This window comes from Taudactylus pleione, unplaced genomic scaffold (genome assembly GCF_031769625.1).
Source record: "Taudactylus pleione unplaced genomic scaffold, aTauple2 ptg000106l, whole genome shotgun sequence".
Taxonomy (NCBI): domain Eukaryota; kingdom Metazoa; phylum Chordata; class Amphibia; order Anura; family Myobatrachidae; genus Taudactylus; species Taudactylus pleione.
In genome coordinates, this window is record NW_028284508.1 from 1,463,655 (window position 1) to 1,488,393 (window position 24,739).

A 24,739-nucleotide genomic window follows, 5' to 3' on the forward strand; every position below is an offset into this window, starting at 1 on the left:
CTTTGTTGCTGGTGAGGGCATTAGGCCCTGCCAGGTTCTGGTAGTGAGGGAACCACCTGTAAAGTTAGAGCCCGGCCAGGACTAGGATTTATATTTATGGTTTCTTTTGTTGTTTCTGTTTTGCACAATAAAGACTGGCGCCGACCAGCTTGTACTCGAATCCAGTCTGGCGTACTGTACCAGTACTCGAATCCAGTACCCGGCTGCTGTGTGTGTAAGGAAGGAGTCCCCTACCCAGGAGAGGGACCCCCTAATCTGACTGTGTCACAAAATATATATATATATATATATATATACACACAGATAGAATCAGCGGCACCTGGAGACTATAGCAAAGTTATTTATCGTGTACTCCACGTGACGCTGCTGGAGTCCCGCAATGAAGACGTCATCGCGCCAGGCGTCACTGGCAACCTAGGTAACCAGGACGCCTGCGCTCAGATGCGGCTGGCCGTCCTGAGAAAAAAACAAAATCAAAGTGACAATGTAAAAAGATTAAAGTGACGATGTAAAAAGTAAATCGACAAGAACCCTGGACCTGGGACATGCAGACAAGTGTAAATGCAATACAGTAATCAAAAAGGCATGGCTACTGACATTGAGGGAGCCACAAGAATGGCTGGCGGGGACTGGATCCTCTCTAATCCAGGCCCGCCGCCAACGCCCAAACAGGCACTGCTCCCGCAGCTGCCAACAATGACATCGTGAGCCGCGATTGGCTCGCGATGATTGGCTTGTGGCTGCCATCTTTGATTTTCAAAGATGGCCGCCGCAAGCCAATCACAACTTGTGACATCATTGGAGGCGGCGGCACCTGAAGAGGACCACAGAAGCCCTGGGGAGGTGGCAGCCACCCCCCGGTGAAGACGCTAGAAGCTCTGGTGGGTGGGTGCCCACCAGATGAAGACGCCAAAGCCCTGGCGGGTTGGCGCCCACCAGGCGAAGATGTCATAAGTCCTAGTGGGCGACAGCCATGAAAAAGAGCTGACTCAGCTGTCACCCACTAGGTGAAGACATCGGAAGCCCTGGTGGGTTGGTGCCCACCAAGTGAAGATGCTGAAGCCCTGGCAGATTGGCGCCCACCAGATGAAGAGGACTAAGCCCTGGTGGGTTGGTGCCCACCAGGTGAAGAGGCCTAAGTCCTGGGGTGGTGGCTGCCATGTAAAAGAGCTGAAAGGCTACTGTCCCCCAGGAGAAGACCTGTAAAATAAAATATTACAATATTAAAGTGTGTTGTGTTATTTTAATATTTTTTTTTACAGGTGGACTACTGGTGGCAGAGGGCCCTAATGCCCAGCATGCTGGTTCTTGTGGTTTTGCAAGTACCAGCATGCAGGGAGGCGTGCTGGTACTTGCAAAACCACAAGAACCAGCATGCTGGGCATTAGGGCCCTGGGCTATCAGCCTAGACCTGGGGTGCCCTGAGGAGGGAGACCCCTTTATTGGGGGGTCCCCAGCCCCTCAGGGATCCCTGGCCTGGATTGACTAGCAGTCAGGGTTGATGCTGCAGCTGGGGATCCCAGTGAAAGGGCTCCCCTGGCTGTGGCATCAGCCCCCATTAGAAATAGTCCAGTGCTGGTCCAGGAGAATACAGGGGTACCCTACTCATTTTTTTCCCCTGTATTTCCTGAAACAGGACCGGATCAGAGCCCAGTTCTGGTTGCATAACTTAAGGGGGACCCCTACGTCATTTGTCCCCCGTATTTTGGCAACCAGGGCTGGTACTTACTAGCCCGATGCTGGTTGTGCTTACATACGGGGGACCCCTATGTCATTTGTCCCCTGCATTTAAGCATAATCAGGACTGGCTGCCTATGTTTAAAAAAAAAAATACTAAAAAATGGCGTGGCCCCACCCCCAAAAAACATCCAGCACCGGGCTTTGAGCCCCAGTACTGGTTGTGCTAATTACAGGGGACTAACGATGTAGAGGAAATACAGGGGGCCCAATGCATTTTTTCCCCCTGTATTTCCAGAACAAGAACCGACTCAGAGCCCAGTGCTGGTTGTGCTAAATATGGGGGACCCCAACGTAATTTATCCCCCGTATTTTGGCAACCAGGACTGGTTGTCTAAAGCCTGGTGCTGGTTGTGTTTCATACGGGGAACCCCTACATCATTTGTCCCCTGTATGTAGCACAACCAGTACTGGGGCTCCAATGTTTCAGAGCTCAACGCTCTTTTATCAAGACAATATCACAAATAAGCTAACAAATAACATAAATATATACACACCAGTATCAGAAACACCCAGGTGCTTGTGTCACGCTGGCCCGTCAAAGCCCAGATGACGTCATGGGAGTGCTGTGTGCTGGCGGTCGGTGACTCACTGGGGGGTGTGGTTATGATGTGTACCTTCACCAGGGGAACTGAGGAAAGCAAAACATGCATCATAAATAGCCTGCAACATATGTCTGAGGCAGCGTGATGGCAATAACGTTCTCTAATAAAGTAAACTCTCAGAAGGCTATATGATGCCGGAAAGGGGCTACAAACCTGCTCAAATGAGCTGTCACAAAAAACTGTACTGGGAATAACACTCTGTATAGTAAACATAAGCAATGAGACCATGAAGTATATAAATTATGTCCCAAATAATAAATCTGACATTGCAGGAGGGATAGACAAAAGTCAGTCCCAATACTGTCCAAGGTACTGGAAGGCCTATTAAACAAACAGGGAGAGTCATAAACAAATCTGAGGATAAAATAAATATCATGGCAACATAGCACTAGGATGATGAAAAACAGGCAATAATATAACTATCAATAGAAAGAAAATGATTGGAGGAAACAACTTAATGATAAAATTTCATTGAGGCCCCAAGGTTGCATGGTTTGCAATGTATAGATCCAGTAGGCTTCTTTCTGAAGGAGCATGCGATCCCTCCCCTCCCCTCAAATTAGGGGGAACCCAGTCAATCATTTTATATTTAATGGTGGAAACACTATGGTGAAAGTCCCTAAAATGTTTGGCCACCGGTTGATCCGACTTTATGCCCTCAAAGGCTGCCCTGATGTTAGAGCGGTGTAGGGCCATTCTCTCCTTCTGTTGTCTGATGATTTTACCCATGTAGAGCATGCCAAAGGGGCACCTAACAACGTACACTATGTAACGGCTAGAGCATGTAAGTGGATATTTAATAAGAAACTTTTTGCCTGATTTTGTATGGCAAAATGTATTGCCTGTTTCTAGAAAGCTACAAGTAATGCACCAAATGCATTTATAGTTGCCAGCCGGGCGAGTCAAGAAATGAGTGGAAGATGCTTTGGCATAGTGACTCACATCATTATGTACTACTATGTCCTTAATATTTCTCCCTCTCTTGTATGAAGTTAAGATGGTGGAGCCTTGTAGAGCTGGTAATTTGGGGTCGTTGGCAACAATGGGCCATATATCTTTGGCCGTACGTATGAATTGTCTGCTCGCAGTCATGTACTGTTGGGTCCAGACAACCTTGTTGAAGTTAGTTTTAGGTTCTGCAGGTGTGAGAGCCTGTGCTCTGGACATTGCTAGTACCTTATCTTTGGCTTTCTTCAAAAACTTGTAAAGATATCCACGCTTTAAAAATTTGCGGGACATGTTATCAATTTGATTGATCACATTCTCCAAATTCTCAAAAATTGGGAGTAAGGGAGTACACATTTAAGGGCTGATGGATGGTGGCTGTCTGCCTTTGTCCACGGGGCGTATGATGATATCGTTATAGCTGCCCAGATGGTGTAAAGCTTGACTTTTACTATAAGCTGAGTTGTGCTGGATAGGTGGCTCAGATGGAATGTATTTCGATATTACATTATCCATGTGATTCATAAAGCATTTGATGCTCACATTTGAAGACTGGGGGATAAATGTAGACTTTTTATGAACTGGTACAAGGGGGATGGCACTACCTCCTGACCCAAACAACTCTATGAGCTTCAATCTCCGATCAAATTTAAACAAATCAATTTTGTTTTGAAAGGAATCCAGGAAACAAATGGGGACAAAGGAAAGACCTTTGCTTAAAGCTTTAGTCTCATCAGCGGTTAAGACCCGAGCGGACAGGTTGAAGACTAAATCTTCCTAGGGTGTATCCTTCTTTGCCTTCCTCGCCCATTCCCCCCCGTGCCTGGTGCGTGTTCTCTGGTAAGATCTAGGGTAGCTTTGGTTGCCACCCCTAAAGGGGGCTTCTGACTTGTGGTAGTAGCACCTGTGTTTGCACATTCTTCGTTGCTGGAGGCGACGGCTCCACTTGAATTATCCGTTTCCAATGGAAATCTCTTCTGTTTTCTGAATTTGGGTCATCTGTCCTGAGTTTGGCCCCTGTTGTAAGCCCAGCTGTATACTTTCAGTTCGGTGTAATCGCGTGTTACAGTCTGCATGTTTAGATTTCTTAAACTGTATCAGTTCTGTACGGTATTTCTCAATCTGAGAAGATAATTTATTGAGCCAGTCCTGGGATGTATCATACTTGATTTTAGGAAGTTGTATACTTTTTAGGGACTTTCACCACAGTGTTTCCACCCATAAATATAAAATGATTGACTAGGTTCCCCCTAATTTGAGGGGAGGCGACAGGGATCGCACCCACCTTCCAAAAGAAGCCTACTGGATCTATACATTGCAAACCATGCAACCTTGGGGCTTCAATGAAATGTTATCATTAAGTTGTTTCCTCTAATCATTTTCTTTTGATAGTTATATTATTGCCTGTTGTTCCCAGTGGAACGAGATAAGGTTCTTGGATACAGAAGGTTAATTAAGCCACACAAACCACTATCTTGAAAAAAGATTATTACAACAAATAACAAGATATGAAAGAATAATAGTTACTTAGCTTCGGAATATAAGATGGTTACACGATCCAGGAGCCTCCTCTCAGAATAGAGCTGGAACGAATAATTTCCTGGCCACCAACCGCAATCTGGTTCAGATTTAGGACAGGCCACTGGAATCTCCTTTGTTCTTTGCTTATATAGCATCCTACTTGTCATACCCACTTAACTCTTACTAATATGGGTATAAACCTACTTCAGACTACTCTATTGATCAACTACTGATAAGAACTTTCTAAAACTTAATGCAGGCGTACATCGCAGTAGACAACGCCTTGTGGATTTATGGTCTATCTGCTTTCCACATTCCTGTACCACTTCATGTCTGATACACACATAAGAACCATGAAAAGAAATGGCTGTCAGTAGCCATTTTGCTATCCCTAAACAATCCACCCTGGGGCTTATGGTGTGGGAGACATGTATATCATATTATAGGAATTTTTCCTCCTAATCGGCATCAATTTAACAGAATCCAGCATGTTACAACATTTCCCTGCACAAAGAAATAATACCTTGATCCCAAGATACAAACCTATTATAATCATGATTCCATAAATAAGCATATGCAGTTAACCAGTGAACCTACGCCCTATTTCTGAACAGGGTTGAACCACCGTAACCAACTTTCCTCATAATACTGTTTTAAAGGCCGCACTGCTCTCTTGGTTAATAAATGATGTGGAATCTGCTTGGTTTTAACTTGATTCCCATCTGTAAAGAATGTGGTGGATATCAAACGTCCCAATGTACAATTACCAAATCCCCCATAGGGCAACCATTTGTATGCCTTTCTCCCTCAAAGGTAATACACATCATCTGGAAAAATATATGGAATATTAGCCACCACAGTGTATACATTGGCCAAAAGATTTCTGCTCTTATCAGGATCAAGTGTTAATTGCATCATGTTTGGGGTATCACTACAATTACGTGTAATGTTTAACAGAGCATGCCATTCCCTGGCAGTAATAACCAATTGAGCTCCTACATCCCATATTTGAAATGTCTTCTTATCCACCCTACATTCAGACATAAACAATCCCCTTTTATATGTGAACACTCTAATAAAACAGTGAATCATACATATAATTATATCAATATATCAGTATTAATATCAGTAAAGTAAAACTCCATTCAGTTCAGTGAAATCTTGAAAAAGTCTTGACAATATTGGTGAGTGTATGGATCCAACCAATATAAGGCACAAGTTCAGTCTTGCACAATACACATAGATGTATGTAATGGTTGTGCTGTCAGATTTTATAACTCTGTTGTCCTCCTGGACTCTCTTCTGTATAAGAAATCAATCTCTGGCCATCGTCATCTCAGGCACACCTCCAGCAATGTTCTCTCACCTCCTGATCCAACCATCAACCTGTTGGCTTAAACAAATAAACAGTGTGAGATAAACCATAACAACAAAATAAAATAAGCATTTACTTACAATGCTGCAAATATATCTTACACTTGTCTCTATTTCTCTTCCTACTAAACATTTCTTAACAACCTTATCATAAGTGTTTGTGTCTGTGCACCAGATATCTTACTTAAAAAGTTCAACCTTTACCACACTCCGGTTAACAAAATACAGTATATGTACTGTATACAGTATATGGGAAAGATTTCTGGACTGCACAACCTGACTATATATATATGATGGGAGGTGCTACCTGATGAGACTAATTGCAGGCACAGAAACAGACAAATCTCAGGTGCACAACTCCAAATTATTAGTAATATATATAAATGCAATAAAATTTTGCAATCAATAGAGGTTTTTAGCATAATCATGGCCAAGGTTATGGGCCTACCCACCATATCCAGATAACCTCTTTCGGGTAGGTCCCTAACATACTAGGTTTCAAATCCAGAGTGCAGGACCCCCCAAAACTGACCCCCCAAAACTGGCCCAGTACTGTATACAGCCTGCTCTAAAAACCCAACATTGTATATATATAAACCTTCCTGTTTCCTAAACAACACATTTACTCATTCAATCATACTGATGTCAGTTTTGTGAATGGTATGGAGCATAGAAAACTCAATATACTCCATGTTTCTGTAAAATGGGTGTCTGTCTGCATGAATCTTCTTGGACATCCCATATTATCAAAAAGTCAGTCTGTGTCATATCTTCAGGAAAGTCTCTTATCTGGTATCACTCTGCTTGAGACAACTTCACTCCTGAATGACAGTGTTTTGTAGCTGTTCAGTACAACACTCGTCCTCCATCTTCTTGGTGGCAAACGATGAATTCAAACTGCCAGACTTGTGCAGTTATTTCACAGTATATGAGGCCTTCAGTAGCAAGCAAGGTAGGCCACATGTCCAGCTGTTGGCAAACGTAACAGGTTTTTGCAGTCTCTGATCATGGTTTGGATATAAGGAATCCCTTTGATTTGAGCTTTCTTGAATGCAGCGTCAGCTCCTTCATAGCTTAACAGTTCTCCTAGCACCATCAGTGCTGTCTTTGCGGTGAATTGCACACCATGTTCTGTACTCAGTTCATTTGTACGCACACCATTGAAGCTGTAGGTGTGTGTATCAGCATGTCCCACATCGTTCTTCCAGCTTTGGACAGCAGTCCATATAGACTTTGTGTCAAATGTCCATTTCTCAGTGTGAAGACTTACAAGGCATCCAGTCTTGTCAGTGACTTGGAAAACAGTCATAGATTCAACAATTTTGCTAGCCCCTTCTTCTATCTGTCGGCTGTCAGCTTGTAAAGAAAGCTGCTTTGCTTCAGCAAAAATCCACAAAAGTCCTGTGTGGGTGCAAACAGCATCATAGTCCATGAACCAATAATGCTCTCTGTCTTGGAAATCTTCCCACCACCGTGGAGCTGTGATCATAAAGAAATCCAATATGGACAGGTCAAACATTGGTTTAAATTTCACTCGTCCAGCAAGTAGCACTTTGATCTCCTCAATCAGCATCAGAGTTTCTACCTTAGTCATTAGCAACTGTGTGTCTTTCAGCTGCTTCAAAACCTTTGGCTGGTAAGGCTTTGTAAAGAAATACACTGGGATACGAATTTCATTACCAAACACAAAATCTGCAACTTTGTCACAAAATATTCTCACAATCAGTGTGTCTGTACTGCATGTAAATCCCTTGTGGTTGGTCAGTGTGTACCCAGCAACCCCTCCTTCACAATGAGCAAGTAAACCATGAACATCATTTGCAATGGATGTTTAATCAGAAAACACATCTTGTTTACTTTTTGCATTTTTAAACTCAACAATGACACATTGATCATGCCATGTAAAAGTAATGTTCTCGTGGGGGGAGTCTTCAGTCTCAGGGGCATAGACATTTACTGAAATCCTACCTAATTCCCACTCTTTGGCTTTGGGCAATGCCCATGTCTCATTGGGCAAGGCAAAAGGCCTCATCACCACCCCTTCACTTAGCAACACCCCTCTGAATGGCCATGCAGACATATCCTTTTTTTCAATCATTTCAAAATACATGGCAAATGGGACAGTCCTGGGCATTCAGGCCTAGCATCACTCAGCTCAGAAGTATCACAAACTATTGGAATTTTATCAGAAACCTCATTTGCATTCAATTTTGACTTTAATTTCTGGACATATTCTCTGAATTCATGGGTTTCAACATTTTGTTCACATTTTGTCAAATCATCAATTTGCATCACACAATGACTCCTCTGATCAGTCACATTTTCTGTTTCAAGTTCTTTCTGACACACTTCTCTGTATATCTCTAACTCACTAATTTCTGCTGTGTGTAAATCACCGGAAATGTCAACTTCTTGTGAACATTCATTCCCCCTCCCTTGGGAATTTCTGGGATAATGTGAATTCAGGCTTACTCTCTCTGTCTGCGAGACAGCCTTTATCACTGCATTCCTCTGAACAGATTTTACACTTCTTTCAACATATATTGGTCTATGCAAAATTTCACTTTTTTTTACTCTTATCAATACCAGGCAGTGAAAAACCAACATTATGCTTTTTCTGGAAATCAGCCAGCTGAAATCCTAATTCATCTTTCAACATATTTGCATATTTCTTAAAAATCTTAAAATGCATTGTTCTTGTTTGTTTCAACAACACAAACACAAAGACAGTAAACAGACGAAATACCGATATACTGTGACGTACAGGTTATACTCTGTGACTGATCAGGTCACACCTCCCTCATTCACTTATGAGACAGAGGATTTTTTACATGGGTTTGCACAACCCAGCGTTTGCACAACACTAAAACCATCGACTACACATTCCAAGCAGATTTATGACCATTAATTCTCTGTATCCCACTTCTGACACCACTTTAATGTTCCCGGTGGAACGAGATAAGGTTCTTGGATACAGAAGGTTAATTAAGCCACACAAACCAGTAACTTGAAAAAAGATATAATTTATTACAACAAATAACAAGATATGAAAGAATAATAGTTTCTTAGCTTCAGAATATAAGATGGTTACACAATCCAGGAGCCTCCTCTCAGAATAGAGCTGGAACGAACAATTTCCTGGCCACCAACTGCAATCTGGTCCAGACTTAGGACAGGCCACTGGAATCTCCTTTGTTCTTTGCTTATATAGCATCCTACTTGTCATACCCACCTAACTCTTACTAAAATGGGTATAAACCTACTTCAGACTACTCTATTGGTTTACTACTGATAAGAACTTTCTAAAACTTAATGCAGACGTACATCACAGTAGACAATGTGGATTTATGGCCTGTCTGCTTTCCACATTCCTGTACCATTTCATGTCTGATACACACATAAAAACCATGAAAAGAAATGGATGTCAGTAGCCATTTTGCTATCCCAATACACCTGCTTTTCATTAACGCTATGCTATCATCCTAGTGCTATGTTGCCATGATATTTATTTTATCCTCAGATTTGTTTATGACTCTCCCTGTTTGTTTAGATAGCTTTCCAGTACCTTGGAGAGTATTGGGACTGACTTTTGTCTATCCCTCCTGCAATGTCAGATTTATTATTTGGGACATCATTTAGGTACTTCATAGTCTCATTGCTTATGTTTACTATACAGAGTGTTATTCCCAGTACAGTTTTTGTGACAGCTTACTTGAGCAGGTTTGTAGCCCCTCTCCTGCATCATATAGCCTTCTGAGAGTTTACTTTATTAGAGACCGTTATTGCCAACATGCTGCCTCAGACATATGTTGCAGGCTGTTTAAGATGCATGTTTTGCTTTTCTCAGTTCCCCTGGTGAAGGTACATGTCATAACCACGCCCCCCAGTGAGTCACCGACCTCCGGCACACAGCACGTCCATGATGTCATCGGGACTCTGACGGGCCAGCATGACATGAGCACCCGGGTGTTTCTGATACTGGTATGTATGTATGTATGTTATTTGTTCATTTATTTGTGATATTGTCTTGATAAAAGAGCGTTGAGCTCTGAAACGTTGACCACTACTATTGCAGTTTGTTGTGATTCTTGAACTGTCAGTCCTGGAATTCCGTGCACTATACCTGTAACGACCCTGTCTAGTTGTCACCTTTTTGCCTTGAGACTTGCCCCTGTCAGCTTCCCCATGGATCTGTTGTGTAATTTGCCTGGAGGATTTGCTCTGGTTATTGCACCTGGTCTCTCCTCTGTCTGTGAGCACTGCTAGCCCTGATTGGAATCACAGGTGTGGTTCTCATTCTCAGAGCTGCAGAGATGAATACTCCCTCTGAATGCTGTGCCTTCCACCACTCAGAATGCTACTACCAGACCACCTGTCCGTATCCACCAATTGCTACCAGACCCATGGTATATATATCCTCTCCTGATAGCATTCTGGGCCTGAACATGTCGTCTTCCCGTGGTGTATGGTTCATGCTGTTCCTGCATTCAAGTATATCCCTGAAACCTGCTACAGCAATCCCTGGCACTATCCAGAAAACCTGTTTCAGCTGTACCTGGCAATCCAGTAAATCTGCTGGCAGCAACCCCCGGTGCTTCCAGAAAACCTGTTACAGCCAAACCTGGCAATCCAGTAAGCCTGCTGACAGCAACCTCTGGTGCATCCCGAAAACCTGCTACAGTAATACCTTGCATCCAGACGTGCTGTTACAGCAATACCTGGCCTGTGCTCTGCTGCTAGTCCTACTCCTGTTTGGTCCCTGGCACTCTGTAAACCTGCATCGTGTTACCCTGCCTTGCTTCCTGCTGTGGATCAACTCCTGCCCCTGTTACCTACCTATTCCCTCCCTGAACCTAAAATTCCCAAACCTACCCATTCCTTCCTGAAACCTGTTATTTCCAATTATCCTGTCCAGCCAGCAAATTCCCAAACCTACCCATTCCTTCCTGAAACCTGTTATTTCCAATTATCCTGTCCAGCCTGCAAATTCCCAAACCTACCCATTCCTTCCTGAAACCTGTTATTTCCAATTATCCTGTCCAGCCTGCAAATTCCCAAACCTACCCAATCCTTCCTGAAACCTGTTATTTCCTATTATCCAATCCAGCCTGCACCTGAGTTCTAGCCTTTGTTATAGTAATTCCAGATTACCCTGTTTAGCCCTCGTCTCAGCATTACCTGACTTCCCTTCAGCCATTGTCACATTCCAGTCCTGAGTCAAGTTCCAAGCTCATCAGTTCAGTCCACGTTGTTCCAGTCCAGAGTCAAGTTCCAAGCTCATCAGTTCAGTCCACGTTGTTCCAGTCCAGAGTCAAGTCTTCCTGCCGGTCCCAGTCCGGTCTCTCCAATTCCTGTCATTTATCATCAAAGGCAGTTTTCACTGCTACCCAAGTCTTGTAAATAGAGCTATTTACATTATCTGTGATTCCAGTCATGCCGGCCTCCGTTGAAACCCGATCACCACCTGAGACAGGTAACTCGCAGACACCAATTGTGACAGAATGTTCAGGCCCAACGATGGTGGCGGATCAAGCACCTATTAAGGGACTAGATGCTTTCCGTAACCTGGTCACCCGCTTGGATTCACAGGAGGCCGTACAGCATCAAGTGCTACAGCTTTTGAAAATCCTGAATAACCGGCTAGATGTTACCCAAACCTTACCAGAACCCCTAACTACCTTCCATCGACTGCTGGAACAGCTTCAGGCTCTACTCAGCAAAATTTTTCAGATCATTCCTGAATTTCTTAGAGCTGCCTCTGTCTCGACTAAAATCTCTGCCTTGGAATCCCTAAGAAACAAGGATTCTTCTGAACCAAGTAATGTCAGACATCGTAGTTACCCATGCCCCAAGCTCTCTGTGGCCGAACGCCAGCGGCACAAAGATTTACAGCTCTGTCTCTATTGTGGGAGTTCTGACCACTTCATTAAAGACTGTTTCCTTTGCAACTCCAGCAGTGGTTCCAAGTGTCAACGTCTCAGTGCCTGTTCCGGCTCCAGCCCAGATTCTGCCCGTTCCGGCTCCAGCCCGGATTCTGCCTGTTCCGGCTCCAGCCCGGATTCTGCCCGTTCCGGCTCCAGCCCGTATTCTGCCCGTTCCGGTCCCAGCCCGGATTCTGCCCGTTCCGGTCCCAGCCCGGATTCTGCCCGTTCCGGTCCCAGCCCGGATTCTGCTTGTCCCAGCAGGGGACTCCAGTCAGCAGCCCCAGGAGGGGTCTCAAGTCTCGTACCCCAGGAGGGGGTTTCAAGTCCCATACCCCAGGAGGGGGTTTCAAGTCTCGCACCCCAGGAGGGGGTTTCAAGTCTCGCACCACAGGAGGGGGTTTCAAGTCTCATACCCCAGGAGGGGGTTTCAAGTCTCGCACCCCAGGAGGGGGTTTCAAGTCCCATTCCCCAGAAGGGGATCTCAAGTCTCATACCCCAGGAGGGGCTTCAAGTCTCATACCCCAGGAGGGGGTTTCAAATCTTGCATCCCGTTCCGGTCCCAGCCCGGATTCTGCCCGTTCCGGTCCCAGCCCGGATTCTGCTTGTCCCAGCAGGGGACTCCAGTCAGCAGCCCCAGGAGGGGTTCCTAGTCTTATACCCCAGGAGGGGGCCTCAAGTCTCGTACCCCAGGAGGGGGTCTCAAGTCTCACACCCCAGCAGGGGGTCTCAAGTCTCGTGCCCCAGGAGGGGGTCTCAAGTCTCGCGCCCCAGGAGGGGGTCTCAAGTCTCGCGCCCCAGGAGGGGGTTTCAGGTTCCTGTTATCAGGGAGAAGTGTCTTGTGCTACAAAATCTGATCACGATTCCTGTTCAGCATCTCCTGCAAATATCGTTTCAGAAGATGATAATCTCTGTAGCCTGTTCTCAGCTTTGATTGTTGATGCTACTGTCTCTAGCTCCCCAGGATTCCTTCCAGTTCCATCAATTGGTCCAAATTCCGAACATCGGTCAGCTTCAGTTATTTCGACTCCTCATCAATTGGAGCATCCTCAAATTTCCTCCTGCCAGGCACCTGAAAGTGCTCCACAATCCTTGAACACACAGGATTCGTCAGATACTTCACCATGCATTTATTTTGATGGGGACTTATCTCAATACTATGCTTTATTGAAACAATTCTTCGGTATGATGAATTCTTCTCTGCCATGTGGAGTCAAGTCTACTAATATTGTAGAGTTTGTTATCTCATCTTTTCAAGGTAAAGCTTGGGACTGGGTTGCCCCTATTTACAACTCCAAAGATCCAATGCTTCAAAATATAAAGACTTTCAGTGAAGCTGTTGTCAAAGAATTTGGTCCTTACCCTGTAAACCAAAATTTTAGCGAAGTTCTCAGTTCCAAAATATTGTCCAAGCACTCTGTTTGTGCTACCAAGAATTCGTCCTCCACTCCTCTGAAATCCGAACAAGGTCAAGTTTTCAAGGGCCAGCGTGCCGAATTCCAGGCATCCCAAGAGAGCAGCACTTTTGAATCTGTAACCCAGAACATGACTTGTGCACACACCTCCTTGTCCCCTTTCTGCTACTGTTCCTCCCAAAATTCTGATCCTGTCCTTCCCAGCCACATATTTCCACAGGAGTTACCAAAGATTCCTGGTCCGTTGGTTGGCACAAAACGTTCTCGCAGCAAAAAGAAGAATCGGCGAAGGTCTTGAACTATCTCCTTTGTAGACTTTCCACTCCAAATATCCCAAGAAATTGAGAATTGGGAAGATGTCTGAAAGTTTTTGCTTTGGTATCCGGAGTCCACCCATAAAGAGGGGGGTACTGTCACGACGCTGTCTAGTTGTCACCTTTTTGCCTTGAGACTTGCCCCTGTCAGCTTCCCCATGGATCTGTTGTGTAATTTGCCTGGAGGATTTGCTCTGGTTATTGCACCTGGTCTCTCCTCTGTCTGTGAGCACTGCTAGCCCTGATTGGAATCACAGGTGTGGTTCTCATTCTCAGAGCTGCAGAGATGAATACTCCCTCTGCATGTTGTGCCTTCCACCACTCAGAATGCTACTACCAGACCACCTGTCCGTATCCACCAATTGCTGCCAGACCCATGGTATATATATCCTCTCCTGATAGCATTCTGGGCCTGAACATGTCGTCTTCCCGTGGTGTATGGTTCATGCTGTTCCTGCATTCCAGTATATCCCTGAAACCTGCTACAGCAATCCCTGGTGCTATCCAGAAAACCTGTTTCAGCTGTACCTGGCAATCCAGTAAATCTGCTGGCAGCAACCCCCGGTGCTTCCAGAAAACCTGTTACAGTCAAACCTGGCAATCCAGTAAGCCTGCTGACAGCAACCTCTGGTGCATCCCGAAAACCTGCTACAGTAATACCTGGCATCCAGACGTGCTGTTACAGCAATACCTGGCCTGTGCTCTGCTGCTAGTCCTACTCCTGGTTGGTCCCTGGCACTCTGTAAACCTGCATCGTGTTACCCTGCCTTGCTTCCTGCTGTGGATCAACTCCTGCCCCTGTTACCTACCTATTCCCTCCCTGAACCTAAAATTCCCAAACCTACCCATTCCTTCCTGAAACCTGTTATTTCCAATTATCCTGTCCAGCCAGCAAATTCCCAAACCTACCCATTCCTTCCTGAAACCTGTTATTTCCAATTATCCTGTCCAGCCTGCAAATTCCCAAACCTACCCATTCCTTCCTGAAACCTGTTATTTCCAATTATCCTGTCCAGCCTGCACCTGAGTTCTAGCCTTTGTCATAGTAATTCCAGATTACCCTGTTTAGCCCTCGTCTCAGCATTACCTGACTTCCCTTCAGCCATTGTCACATTCCAGTCCTGAGTCAAGTTCCAAGCTCATCAGTTCAGTCCACGTTGTTCCAGTCCAGAGTCAAGTTCCAAGCTCATCAGTTCAGTCCACGTTGTTCCAGTCCAGAGTCAAGTCTTCCTGCTGGTCCCAGTCCGGTCCCTCCAGTTCCTGTCATTTATCATCAAAGGCAGTTTTCACTGCTACCCAAGTCTTGTAAATAGAGCTATTTACATTATCTGTGATTCCAGTCATGCCGGCCTCCGTTGAAACCCAATCACCACCTGAGAGAAGTAACTCGCAGACACCAATTGTGACAATACCTGGTTATATATATGTATGTATAATATATATATATATATATATATATATATATATATATGATTAAAAGAGGTACCGGCGCCAACTTATCCACTTAGTAGAGAATTTGTGTAAAAATGGTGTGGAATACGTTCTCCCAAACTGTACAGAGTGTCAGCTGGAACTAGTGTAACTGGACTTTTGGAAGAGCCCTTTAGTGTGAATTGTGTAAGTTTACTAGGTCTTGAGCGACTGAGGTATATTAGACCAATCAATGTGCAAATGTGCAAAATAAATTAATTATAGATGTGCTATAAAAAACATATATTTAAAGATATACATATATCGATTCAATGATTATAACATATACGTGAACAAAACAAACAAATATTCCTATATTCAAAAAACCCATCAGGTCTTAATCATGTTTCCAGGAGGCTCTGGCAGTAAAATTAGATAGGCACTGTGGGTGCAAGCGGTGAATTTCACAAAGTGCAAAAAGTGCTAATAAATATTGATTAAAAAACAAAATTATTAGCCTTAAATCATCTAAAATAGATTGCATCAGTTACATGTATCTAAAAGCACAGGAGAATCCACACAAATAAAAAATTAAAACTTAAGAAGATATTCTAAAAGTTTTAAAACTGTTTTAAAAAAATCAGAAGTTCTTGGAAAATTCATATAATGTTTATTTGTAGTAGTTCATTCAGGCAAGAAGCAGCTATTCCAACGCGTTTCGTCCACTAGGGGACTTTATCAAGGGTTGCTGTTAGGCTGTGGTTGCCACTTTTTATACCCTTTATCAAACAGGACTCAATTTGCCTCGTTGTGATTGTCTATGATGTCACTTCCGGTTGTCAACATCCGGAATCGCGTCCCTAGTTTTTATGCACGATTAAAGTGTATCAATAACTCTGTGTGTCTTTCACAGTTGGTTATGTTCCTAAGTTTAGCTGCAGTAGGTCAGGATTAACTCAGTTGAGATCTCCTTGTGTTCCCCAGCTTCCGCCCTTCACCGCATAGCTTCTGCCCGATGTTGACATCACATCCGTTTTATCGGCACTGTGGTCGGAGCCTCAAACAGCGTATTGCACATGCGAGGGAGATAGGGAATCTCAAGTCTACTTCCTGGCCTCTATTGGAGCGTTCGTATCTAAGGTTGCTATGGTTGCATGGCCGCCATTTTACCATGGTCCATATGCACTGATAGTAAATGAAAAAAGAGGGGTAGGTTAGTACTTTTAGAAACCTTATATGGAGGGGCTCAAACAGAGCCAGATAGAAAAGAACATATAGTGTAGTACTTCCTGGAATTGGTATATGACGCTAATTAATATTATATGCGTACCAGAGAGCACTTGGAAAACAGCATATAGTTGTAAGTTTCTCATTACATACATTTAAAACTGCACATGATTGCATGATGGTCTATGCAGAGTATATATGCAGTAGACAGGATGAGAGAGGAAATATCACATACATTTAAAAATTGTATTATCAAAGGGGATTGAAATTGTGAATATAAAGCGCTCCCCACGTTATCATTTAATATATATATATATATATATATATATATACACATAATCGGTATTTTTAATTTCTGATTAACTTTAACATGGTTTTTACCTTATAATGCTGTTACTTTTCTTTTAAGATGGCCTTTTTATACCTTTGTATTTAGCCTCTCATTCATTATTTTTATTTTCTCTCCGCCTGGACGTTATACTTCCACTACTTGCACACCCTGCCAGATGTAACCTACACAGTTCGCCCCAGATGGCTGCCTGGATGGTTATTTCTTAGCAGGATGAACAAACACGTGGAACTATTCATTCAGTGGGTATTATATTACAAATGTTTCAGTCACCCATATACATCATGCCCAAACTGCATCACTGTGCTGTATTTGCTATTCCCTGTTTTGAACCATGTACTTCCGCCCCACTGCATGATATACCTGCGTGCTATACCTCCAATGTAGTGCATCCTCCAAAGGTAGAATATACTAAACATGGATCTATTCATACTGGGTATATCATACTGCCACACACGTCAGTTTTCCCATTTATGCCTTGGGTCCTTCTATGGCTTATCTCCCACATTGTAACCTTCGTAGTGCGCCCAACATGGCTGGCTCACCTGGTACACTCATGGATGGGATGAAAAAATACATGGACCTGACGATTATGGTGGGACCCTACTCCTAGTGTTAGGATGCTGTAACCACTCATTTTGTGTCATCTCTTCTAGGCATAACCTATTCCACCCAGGGTAATCCTACGTATTGCGCCCAAGATGGCTGCCTCATCTGGTACCTTTTGTTGGTGAAATATATAACCCATGGAAGTTATTTCGCAAAATGTCTGCACCAACCCTGCAATATGTTTATTGTGCTCTTTAGGTTCTGGTTGTTCTTAATTATCTCCATGTGGTTTGCTATTTTCTGCAATACCTAATCCTTGAACAATGTACCATGTTTTCTGATGTCTGTAAAGCGACTTTGAGTCCTGCAGGAGAAAAGCACTGTATAAATACAATTATTATTATAAATGATTTCTTCACCTACTGTAAAATAGGAATCCACCCATCTGTCATCCTAACCCTCTGTCCCATGCTCATTGTCAGGGGCTGGCTGGCAACTTCTAGCCTGGGGGGCAAGTCCAAGGCACTGGCTCATAAATAACGGAGCATCCTTAAATGGAGGTGTACGTGTAAAATAGCGCTGCTAACAAACATATGTGTAAGTGTAAAATAGGCTATTTTACACTTACACTTGTATGTCACCAGCGCTATTTTACACGTACACCTATGTATTTTAGCAGCACTATTTTACACTTGTGTGTTAGCAGTGTTGTTATACATGTACACTTATGTATGTTAGCAGCGTTGTTTTACATGTACACTTATGTTAGCAGCGCTATTTTACACATACACTTATGTATGTTAGCAGCGCTATTTTAAAATAGCGCTGCTAACATACATAAGTTTATTTATTTATTTTATTTATTACCAGTTATTTATATAGCGCACATATATTACGCAGTGCTTTTACAGAGAATATTCGGCCATTCACATTCCAGTCCCGGCCCCAGTGGAGCTTACAATCTATATTCCCTACCACATGCACACACATACACACATTTACATAAGTGTAAAATAGCGCTGGTTGAAGCGCATTTGTCACTTAGCAGCACCTTGTACATATTCCCCAAAGGTCAGTGTAGAGAAATATTACATACAGGAACTCCTACCATATTTTTTTTTTTCAAAGAAAAATAAGAGTATATAATCCATACTAAACATACACTTACCTTTATTTCTTCTCTGCTTTTCTCTCTCTCCACTTTGTTCTTTAACTGGGTTCTTCTCCTTCTTTTCTTCAGCTCCTCTTCCCCTGCTTATTTTTCCCTCCACTTCCCGTCATACTCAGGGTGCAGCCAAGGGTGGACATTCCATGGCCCTGCCAATTTATTAGTCACATGTCCTACCAGGGGTGGGCTATAATAAGCTGCCCTTTAGCTGCTGGTAAACTACACATCCCAGCATGCCTTGTCAGGATGCTCTTGTAGAAAAACTGTGGCAGGCATGTTGGGATGTGTAGTCCCAAAGCTGAAGGATCGCTTATTTATTAATATATTTTTAAATCACTAATCATGGGAGCCTCTTATTAAGAATAAGGCTCCCATTTTTCCAACACACCACTTTTATTTGGGCTGCAAATATATCTGTGGGGGCGGGAGGAGGGGTCCTGGGTGACATGGCCAATAGCAGCAGGGTGGCCGTGTCACTCATATACTGAATAATTAACCAGTGCTGCTGATGCCCTGTGACCCCACAGCAGGATACCCCATAGCAGTGACCCCATAGCCGCTGCCGCTCGTTGTGTACGGCCGCCTGTGCGCGACGCCGACGGGACGGCTGGGGTTGTGCCTTGTTGATTATGTACCTACAGGGCTTCCGTAGCCCTGTAGTACAAACAAGAACAGCATGTGACCGCGGCTGCCTCCGACAGTCAAAGTCGGAACGCAGCCGCGGCGGAGGCAGCAGAGCTGCACACTGGTCCACCTCCACAGCCCTTTGCAAGGTGGAGGTGGGTGGCCCACAATGCTTAGTAATAGAGCGGCCCGGGGGGCACATGGCACCCTGCCCCCCGGCCCAGCCCGCCACTGCTCATTGTTTACCCCATCTGTGTCACCCCTATCTGTCTGCCGCTCCCCTTTAGAATGTAAGCTCTCACGAGCAGGGCCCTCTTCCCTCATGTGTTTTTCCTTCCTTTACTTAGATCATTATCTACCCTATACTCCAAATGTATACCATGTACCAATGTCTTATACTGTATGTCACTATTTTCTTGTGTTGTTCAACTGTTTATGTACTGTTTATGTACTTTGCTTATGTACTTTGTAAGGCGCTGCGGAACCCTTCTGGTGCCATATAAATAAAAGATAATAATAATAATAATAATAATAATAATAACAAGTGTGTGTGTGTGTGTGTGTGTATATGTATGTGTATATGTGTCTATATATATATATATATATATATATATATAATTAAAAATAGAGTTATTCACTTTATTGTAAGAATTCTGTTAAAGGCAAGGACATATTTTTCATAAACAATGGTTACCACATCCACTGTTACTGCAAGTCCTATAGTTCTACATTATCTGCAATATTTTTAATCTGATTTAAAAATAATCCAAAAAAACATATAAAATTAATAAATGTAGCAGCACTGCAATTATTAATGCATATTCCCAACATTTTCAATTTACCCTTACTCTAAAAGCAAAAACAGATACAGATATTGGTGAAAATAACCTCTTTTATTAATTACAAAAAAAAAAAATAGAAATAAGTATCTTTTTATATCATGCACATTGTGTACATTAATGGCATTGACTCATGACTACACCTGTGCACTTGCTAAGAGACCATAGAAAACATTACCTGTGTGGAGTTGTGTGGACTAAGTTAGAGGAACACTAGTGTTAAAGAATAAAAGCTAATATGCTAGTGATACCTAAACAGTAAACCTTAACAATTTTAAAATAGATCAAGTGTATTGTTTAGGAATCACTAGCATAGTGTAAATCAGTGTAGTATAAAAAAAACCTTACAATGTGCAATTGTGCATGACTACTCACCAAGGTTAGGACCGCTGAACAAAAGTCTTATTTCTATTCTTTCATTCTTCTTCCAATCTTGATTACTTCAACAGGATTTAACCTATTAGGGTTTTAAAAAAAAGAAAAAGGTGAGTTCTTTTGTACAACATAAAATTTATACACATAGATTACAAACACATTATACATTGTAATAAAAATAAAAAAGGTGGGTTCAGAATGCCCTATTAATACCCATGTTTGTACGTAGCCAAAATAAGGGAGCTTTCATTATCTACCCCCTTTAATACATACATGTGTATGTATTACCTAACGCCCTAACTCCCTTTTGTGTACCTAGATTGTGTGGGAAAAATGTATTCATTAATTTAAACATTTAAAGAAATTTATAAATAAGGAACAATATCACCTTTTCAATGTGTCCCTCGATGAATCCTCATGGAGGCTCCTCCTCTGGATACTCCACTCTTCCTGTAACAGTGACCTTCGATGAATCTTCATGGTGGACGCTCCTCTGGATCTTCATCTCTTCCTCTGCTTGGTCTTGGCGGCTCTGGTGTCAGATTTGGGGGCTGTGCTACCGGTTGGTAGGTGTATCCTCCTGGATACTGTGGCAAACATTGGGCCTCCAGGCCATACCAAGGATATTGCGGCACATGGGCATAGGGTCCTTGAAGTGGTGACGTCTGCTGTGTTCCCAGGAATATCATCATGTTGCTTGTGATCTGCTGGAGGGACATGGCAATGAGGCTGTTGCTGGTGGCGATCTGTGTCTGACTTGATGCTTGACATTCAGTGTTCTCCACGAGTCTATTGAGTGCTGTGGTCATGATCTTCAGTTGTACGGCAAAGGCTTTTATGGTCTCCCTTGTTTCCTGGTTTTCTTGTCTTCTCTGCCTCTGTTCTTCTTGTACTACTCTTCCAATGGATCTGTCCATTTGCTCCAGTCTTCTGTTCACGACATCTCTGAAGCTGTTCTGACGATCATCCATTTCCTGGGTGAGGTTTGTAATCTTCTGGACCTGTACTTCTGGGAGTCCTCTTTGAACTTCTGCCACAATTTGAAATTCTTCCACTTGAAAAATATAATTAAAACAAATTACAGATTAATGATCTATATAGACCGTATTACAGAAATTTGACGTCGTGCGTGGGTCTTGTTAACAAATCTCGGCTGTCGGGATGCCGCTGCTCAGAATACCGACAGTGGCATCCCCAAAGCCAAAATCACAACACCTTTAGGAAGTAAAGATAGGTATTTTCCCTAGCCCTACACTAAACCTCCCTGGTGTCTAAACCTAACCCGTCTTTCCTAGTCCTTACACTTACCCGCCCCCTCCCCTCCCCCTAAATCTAATACCCCCTCCCCGATGCCTAACACTAATCCTCCCCCTAATGTATAACTCTGCTAGCTAAGGCTAAGCAAACCCATAACAACCCAATACTTACCTTCGGGTTGCTGACGTTCGGGATACTGGTGCCGGGATCCTGATATGATGGGATTTCGGGACCAGTATTTGGACCGTTAGCATCATGCACGCCGGGATGCTGCCTTCATCCCATTCTACGCATGCGCACTCTCAACTTTCCCTAAGTGAGTGCTATTAATGCTGTGAAAGAATGGTCACAAAATACCTATGGACTAACCTAAAATACTTTTAAACAGATAATATTTTAACATTCCTATTACAGTAAACATTTACTGCAATCGCATCAAGTATTTGTTTAAACTGTAAAATCTCGACTATTTTAAATAAATAAAGAAAACATGAAAAAACTGGAAAAAATAACTTACCAACTGTTGTTGGTCTTCTCGGTGTGTCTTCTGCCACGTTCACATCATCATCATCTTGAGGTTCCAGAAGTTCCGGTCTGAAGAAAGCTCCAATTCCTGATGCTCCTTCAGTGCTGGTCGATGGTCCTTCTTCCATAACTAAGTTAATAGAAAAAAATAAAACAATTAAAAATGCATCCTGCATTTAAATCTGGTATCTACTCACCATAGTTATGTAAGATGCCCCTCTGGGCCTTCTGAAAAAAAGATAATATATTTTTAGAAATAAAAATTATTACTAACCTTGCTGTTCTCTTTGCGCAGGCATCCCTATGCCCAAATCTTCCTCTGTTCGTTATCTTCCAGGATCTCCCACCGATGCTGGTCTATCTTCCACTGGATCCAGACTCATGCTATCTGTTTAAAAAAAAATTCTAATAAAAATAAAATTTTAAATGTTAAAATCAATACCTAAGGAGCACATAAATGGGGGTGGAAACACAAAAAAAAGAAAAAAAAAGAAATTTATATGTTGAGCTACCGTTTGGTCTTCTATCGCTTATCCAGATCACTTCACCCTGCATAAGAGATCTGGAGAATGCAGAAGATACACATGCAGCACTATGCTAGGGATGAGAGGATAATTGGTAGGAGAATGAAGGGTACTGGTATATAGGCTGGGTGGTAATCTAAATACACTGTCTGCAGGTAATTCTTAATATTATATATTACCATCAAATCTTGGAACAATTTCCAAACTTGGTCCTGGAGTCTCCAAACCGATGCTGGGGAGTGATGGCAGATTTGGGTCCTCTTCACGCCGGACTGTAGGCTAGATCCTGGCGGTTTTCTCCTTTCTTCTTGTCAGCTCCTTGCTCTTTATTCTTCTTTTTGCTTTTGTAGATTCTAATATATATATATAAAAAGAGGATTTTTGGTACTTTCCGTTGAATCCTTTTCTCTGAGTCAGGCTGGAGGACACTGGACCATGGGGTTGTAGGTGGGAAGGTGTGGAGCTGGCACTAATTTCTGAAATCTTAACTCCTCCCCTCTGCAACCCCCTGACTTCAGTACAACTTAAAAAGTGCCCGGTAAGGAGAAGCAATACTCATTGACACTGTCACACTGAAAAGTAACAAAACTAACAGTCATTTAGGACCTAAATCATAACTCAATACGACTGAGCATGATTGAGAGAATGCAGTATCCCCCAGCCTGACTCAGAGAAAAAGATTAAATGGTAAGGACCAGCCCCGTTTGTGGGCGTCATAGAGGACCAATAAAGAGTCCATCTGACGCAAGTCCGAAGTTCTGTCCATGTAAATTCGCAGCACCCGGACGACATCCAACAGTGAGAGATCGTCCTGGTCCCGTGAAGACTGTGAAGGTGAGAAAACAGGAAAATCAATTTCCTGGTTCAAGTGGAAAGGTGAAACCACTTTCGGTTGAAAAGAAGAAACCATTCTCAGAGCAGCCCTGTCATCATGGAAAACAAGAAAAGGTGGTTTGCAAGACAAGACCCCCAAACTCAGAGACCCACCGAGGCAAAGGCCATAAGAAAAAACACTTTCCACAAGACGAACCGAAAGGCCACGGATTCCAATGGCTCAAACGGAGCCTGCTTAAGAGCCGACAGAACCAGGGGCAAAACCCACAGCGCTACAGGTGGCTGAATTATAAGCTGTGCTCGCAAGACCCCCTGTAAAAAAGTCTGAACCTCTGGGAGTAGAGCCAGATGCTGCTGAAAGTAAATGGACAGAGTCGATATCTGTACCTTCAAACATTGAAGCCGTATGCCGGCTTCCAAACCACCCTGAAGAAATGCCAACAGCCTTGGAAGACGGAACTTCGCAGTATACACTCCACGCTGCTCACACCACATGATCTAGGTTTCCAAACACGCGCTCGGAGCATGGTCCCGATGACTGAAGGGGAAAAACCCTTAGCTTGGTCTCAACAACCAGGCCCTTAAAGCCAACTGAGGTAGGTCCTTATAACAGAACGGCCCCTGCAGAAGAACATCTGGTTGCAGCGGAATATGCCAACCTGGGCCTGTGGCTAGCTTGAGGACCGTGGTGAACCACGACCAACTTGGCCAGCCTGGAGCCACTAGGATGACTGAAACATGCTGCTCCTTGACTCAATGGAGTACTCTTGATAACATGGGAATTGGAGGAAAGATGTAGGCCAGACAGAAGTTCCAGGGAACTGTCATGGCATTTACTGCGAATGCCAAAGGATCTCTGGACCTTGCACAAAATCGAGGGACCTTGCAATTGTGGCAAGATGCCATCAGGTCCACCTCCGTCAGCCTCCACCTCTGGACCAACTGCTGGAAAACCTCCGGGTGGAGAGACCACTTCCCCGGCAGGAAAGTGGTCCTGCTTAGGTAGTCCACCTTCCAATTCTCCACCCCCAGTATTAAAACCGCTGAAAATGCCAGGAAAAATGTCTCCGTCCAAGTGAGAATGAGACTTGCCTCTGCCATGGCAAGCGCGCTTTTGGTTCTGCCCTGATGGTTTCCCTATGCCACCACCGTGGCGTTGTCTGATTGGATCCTCACTGGCCGGCCGGTGGTCTCCGCACAGGGCCCGATAAATGGCCTGGAGCTCC

General features: G+C 43.5%; 1 protein-coding gene across 2 annotated transcripts in view; it reads right to left on the reverse strand.

The window, feature by feature from the left end:
* Positions 1-6,181: 6,181 nt before the first annotated feature.
* The window catches only part of LOC148525500 (uncharacterized), a 30,413-nt gene continuing 11,855 nt past the window's right edge, over positions 6,182-24,739 (reverse strand). Inside the window, exons 1-6 of one of the 2 annotated variants that reach the window (XM_088470917.1) lie at positions 22,859-22,921; positions 22,430-22,543; positions 22,148-22,285; positions 20,762-21,427; positions 20,374-20,455; positions 6,182-6,201 (exon numbers count right to left, since the gene is read on the reverse strand). In XM_088470917.1, the coding sequence (XP_088327043.1) occupies positions 20,850-21,427; positions 22,148-22,285; positions 22,430-22,454 (741 nt within the window). In that variant the 5' untranslated portion in view covers positions 22,455-22,543; positions 22,859-22,921 and the 3' untranslated portion in view covers positions 6,182-6,201; positions 20,374-20,455; positions 20,762-20,849. Of the gene's footprint in view, positions 6,202-20,373; positions 20,456-20,761; positions 21,428-22,147; positions 22,286-22,429; positions 22,544-22,858; positions 22,922-24,739 lie in introns of those variants that run through there. The other variant, XM_088470915.1, reaches the window with a different exon arrangement.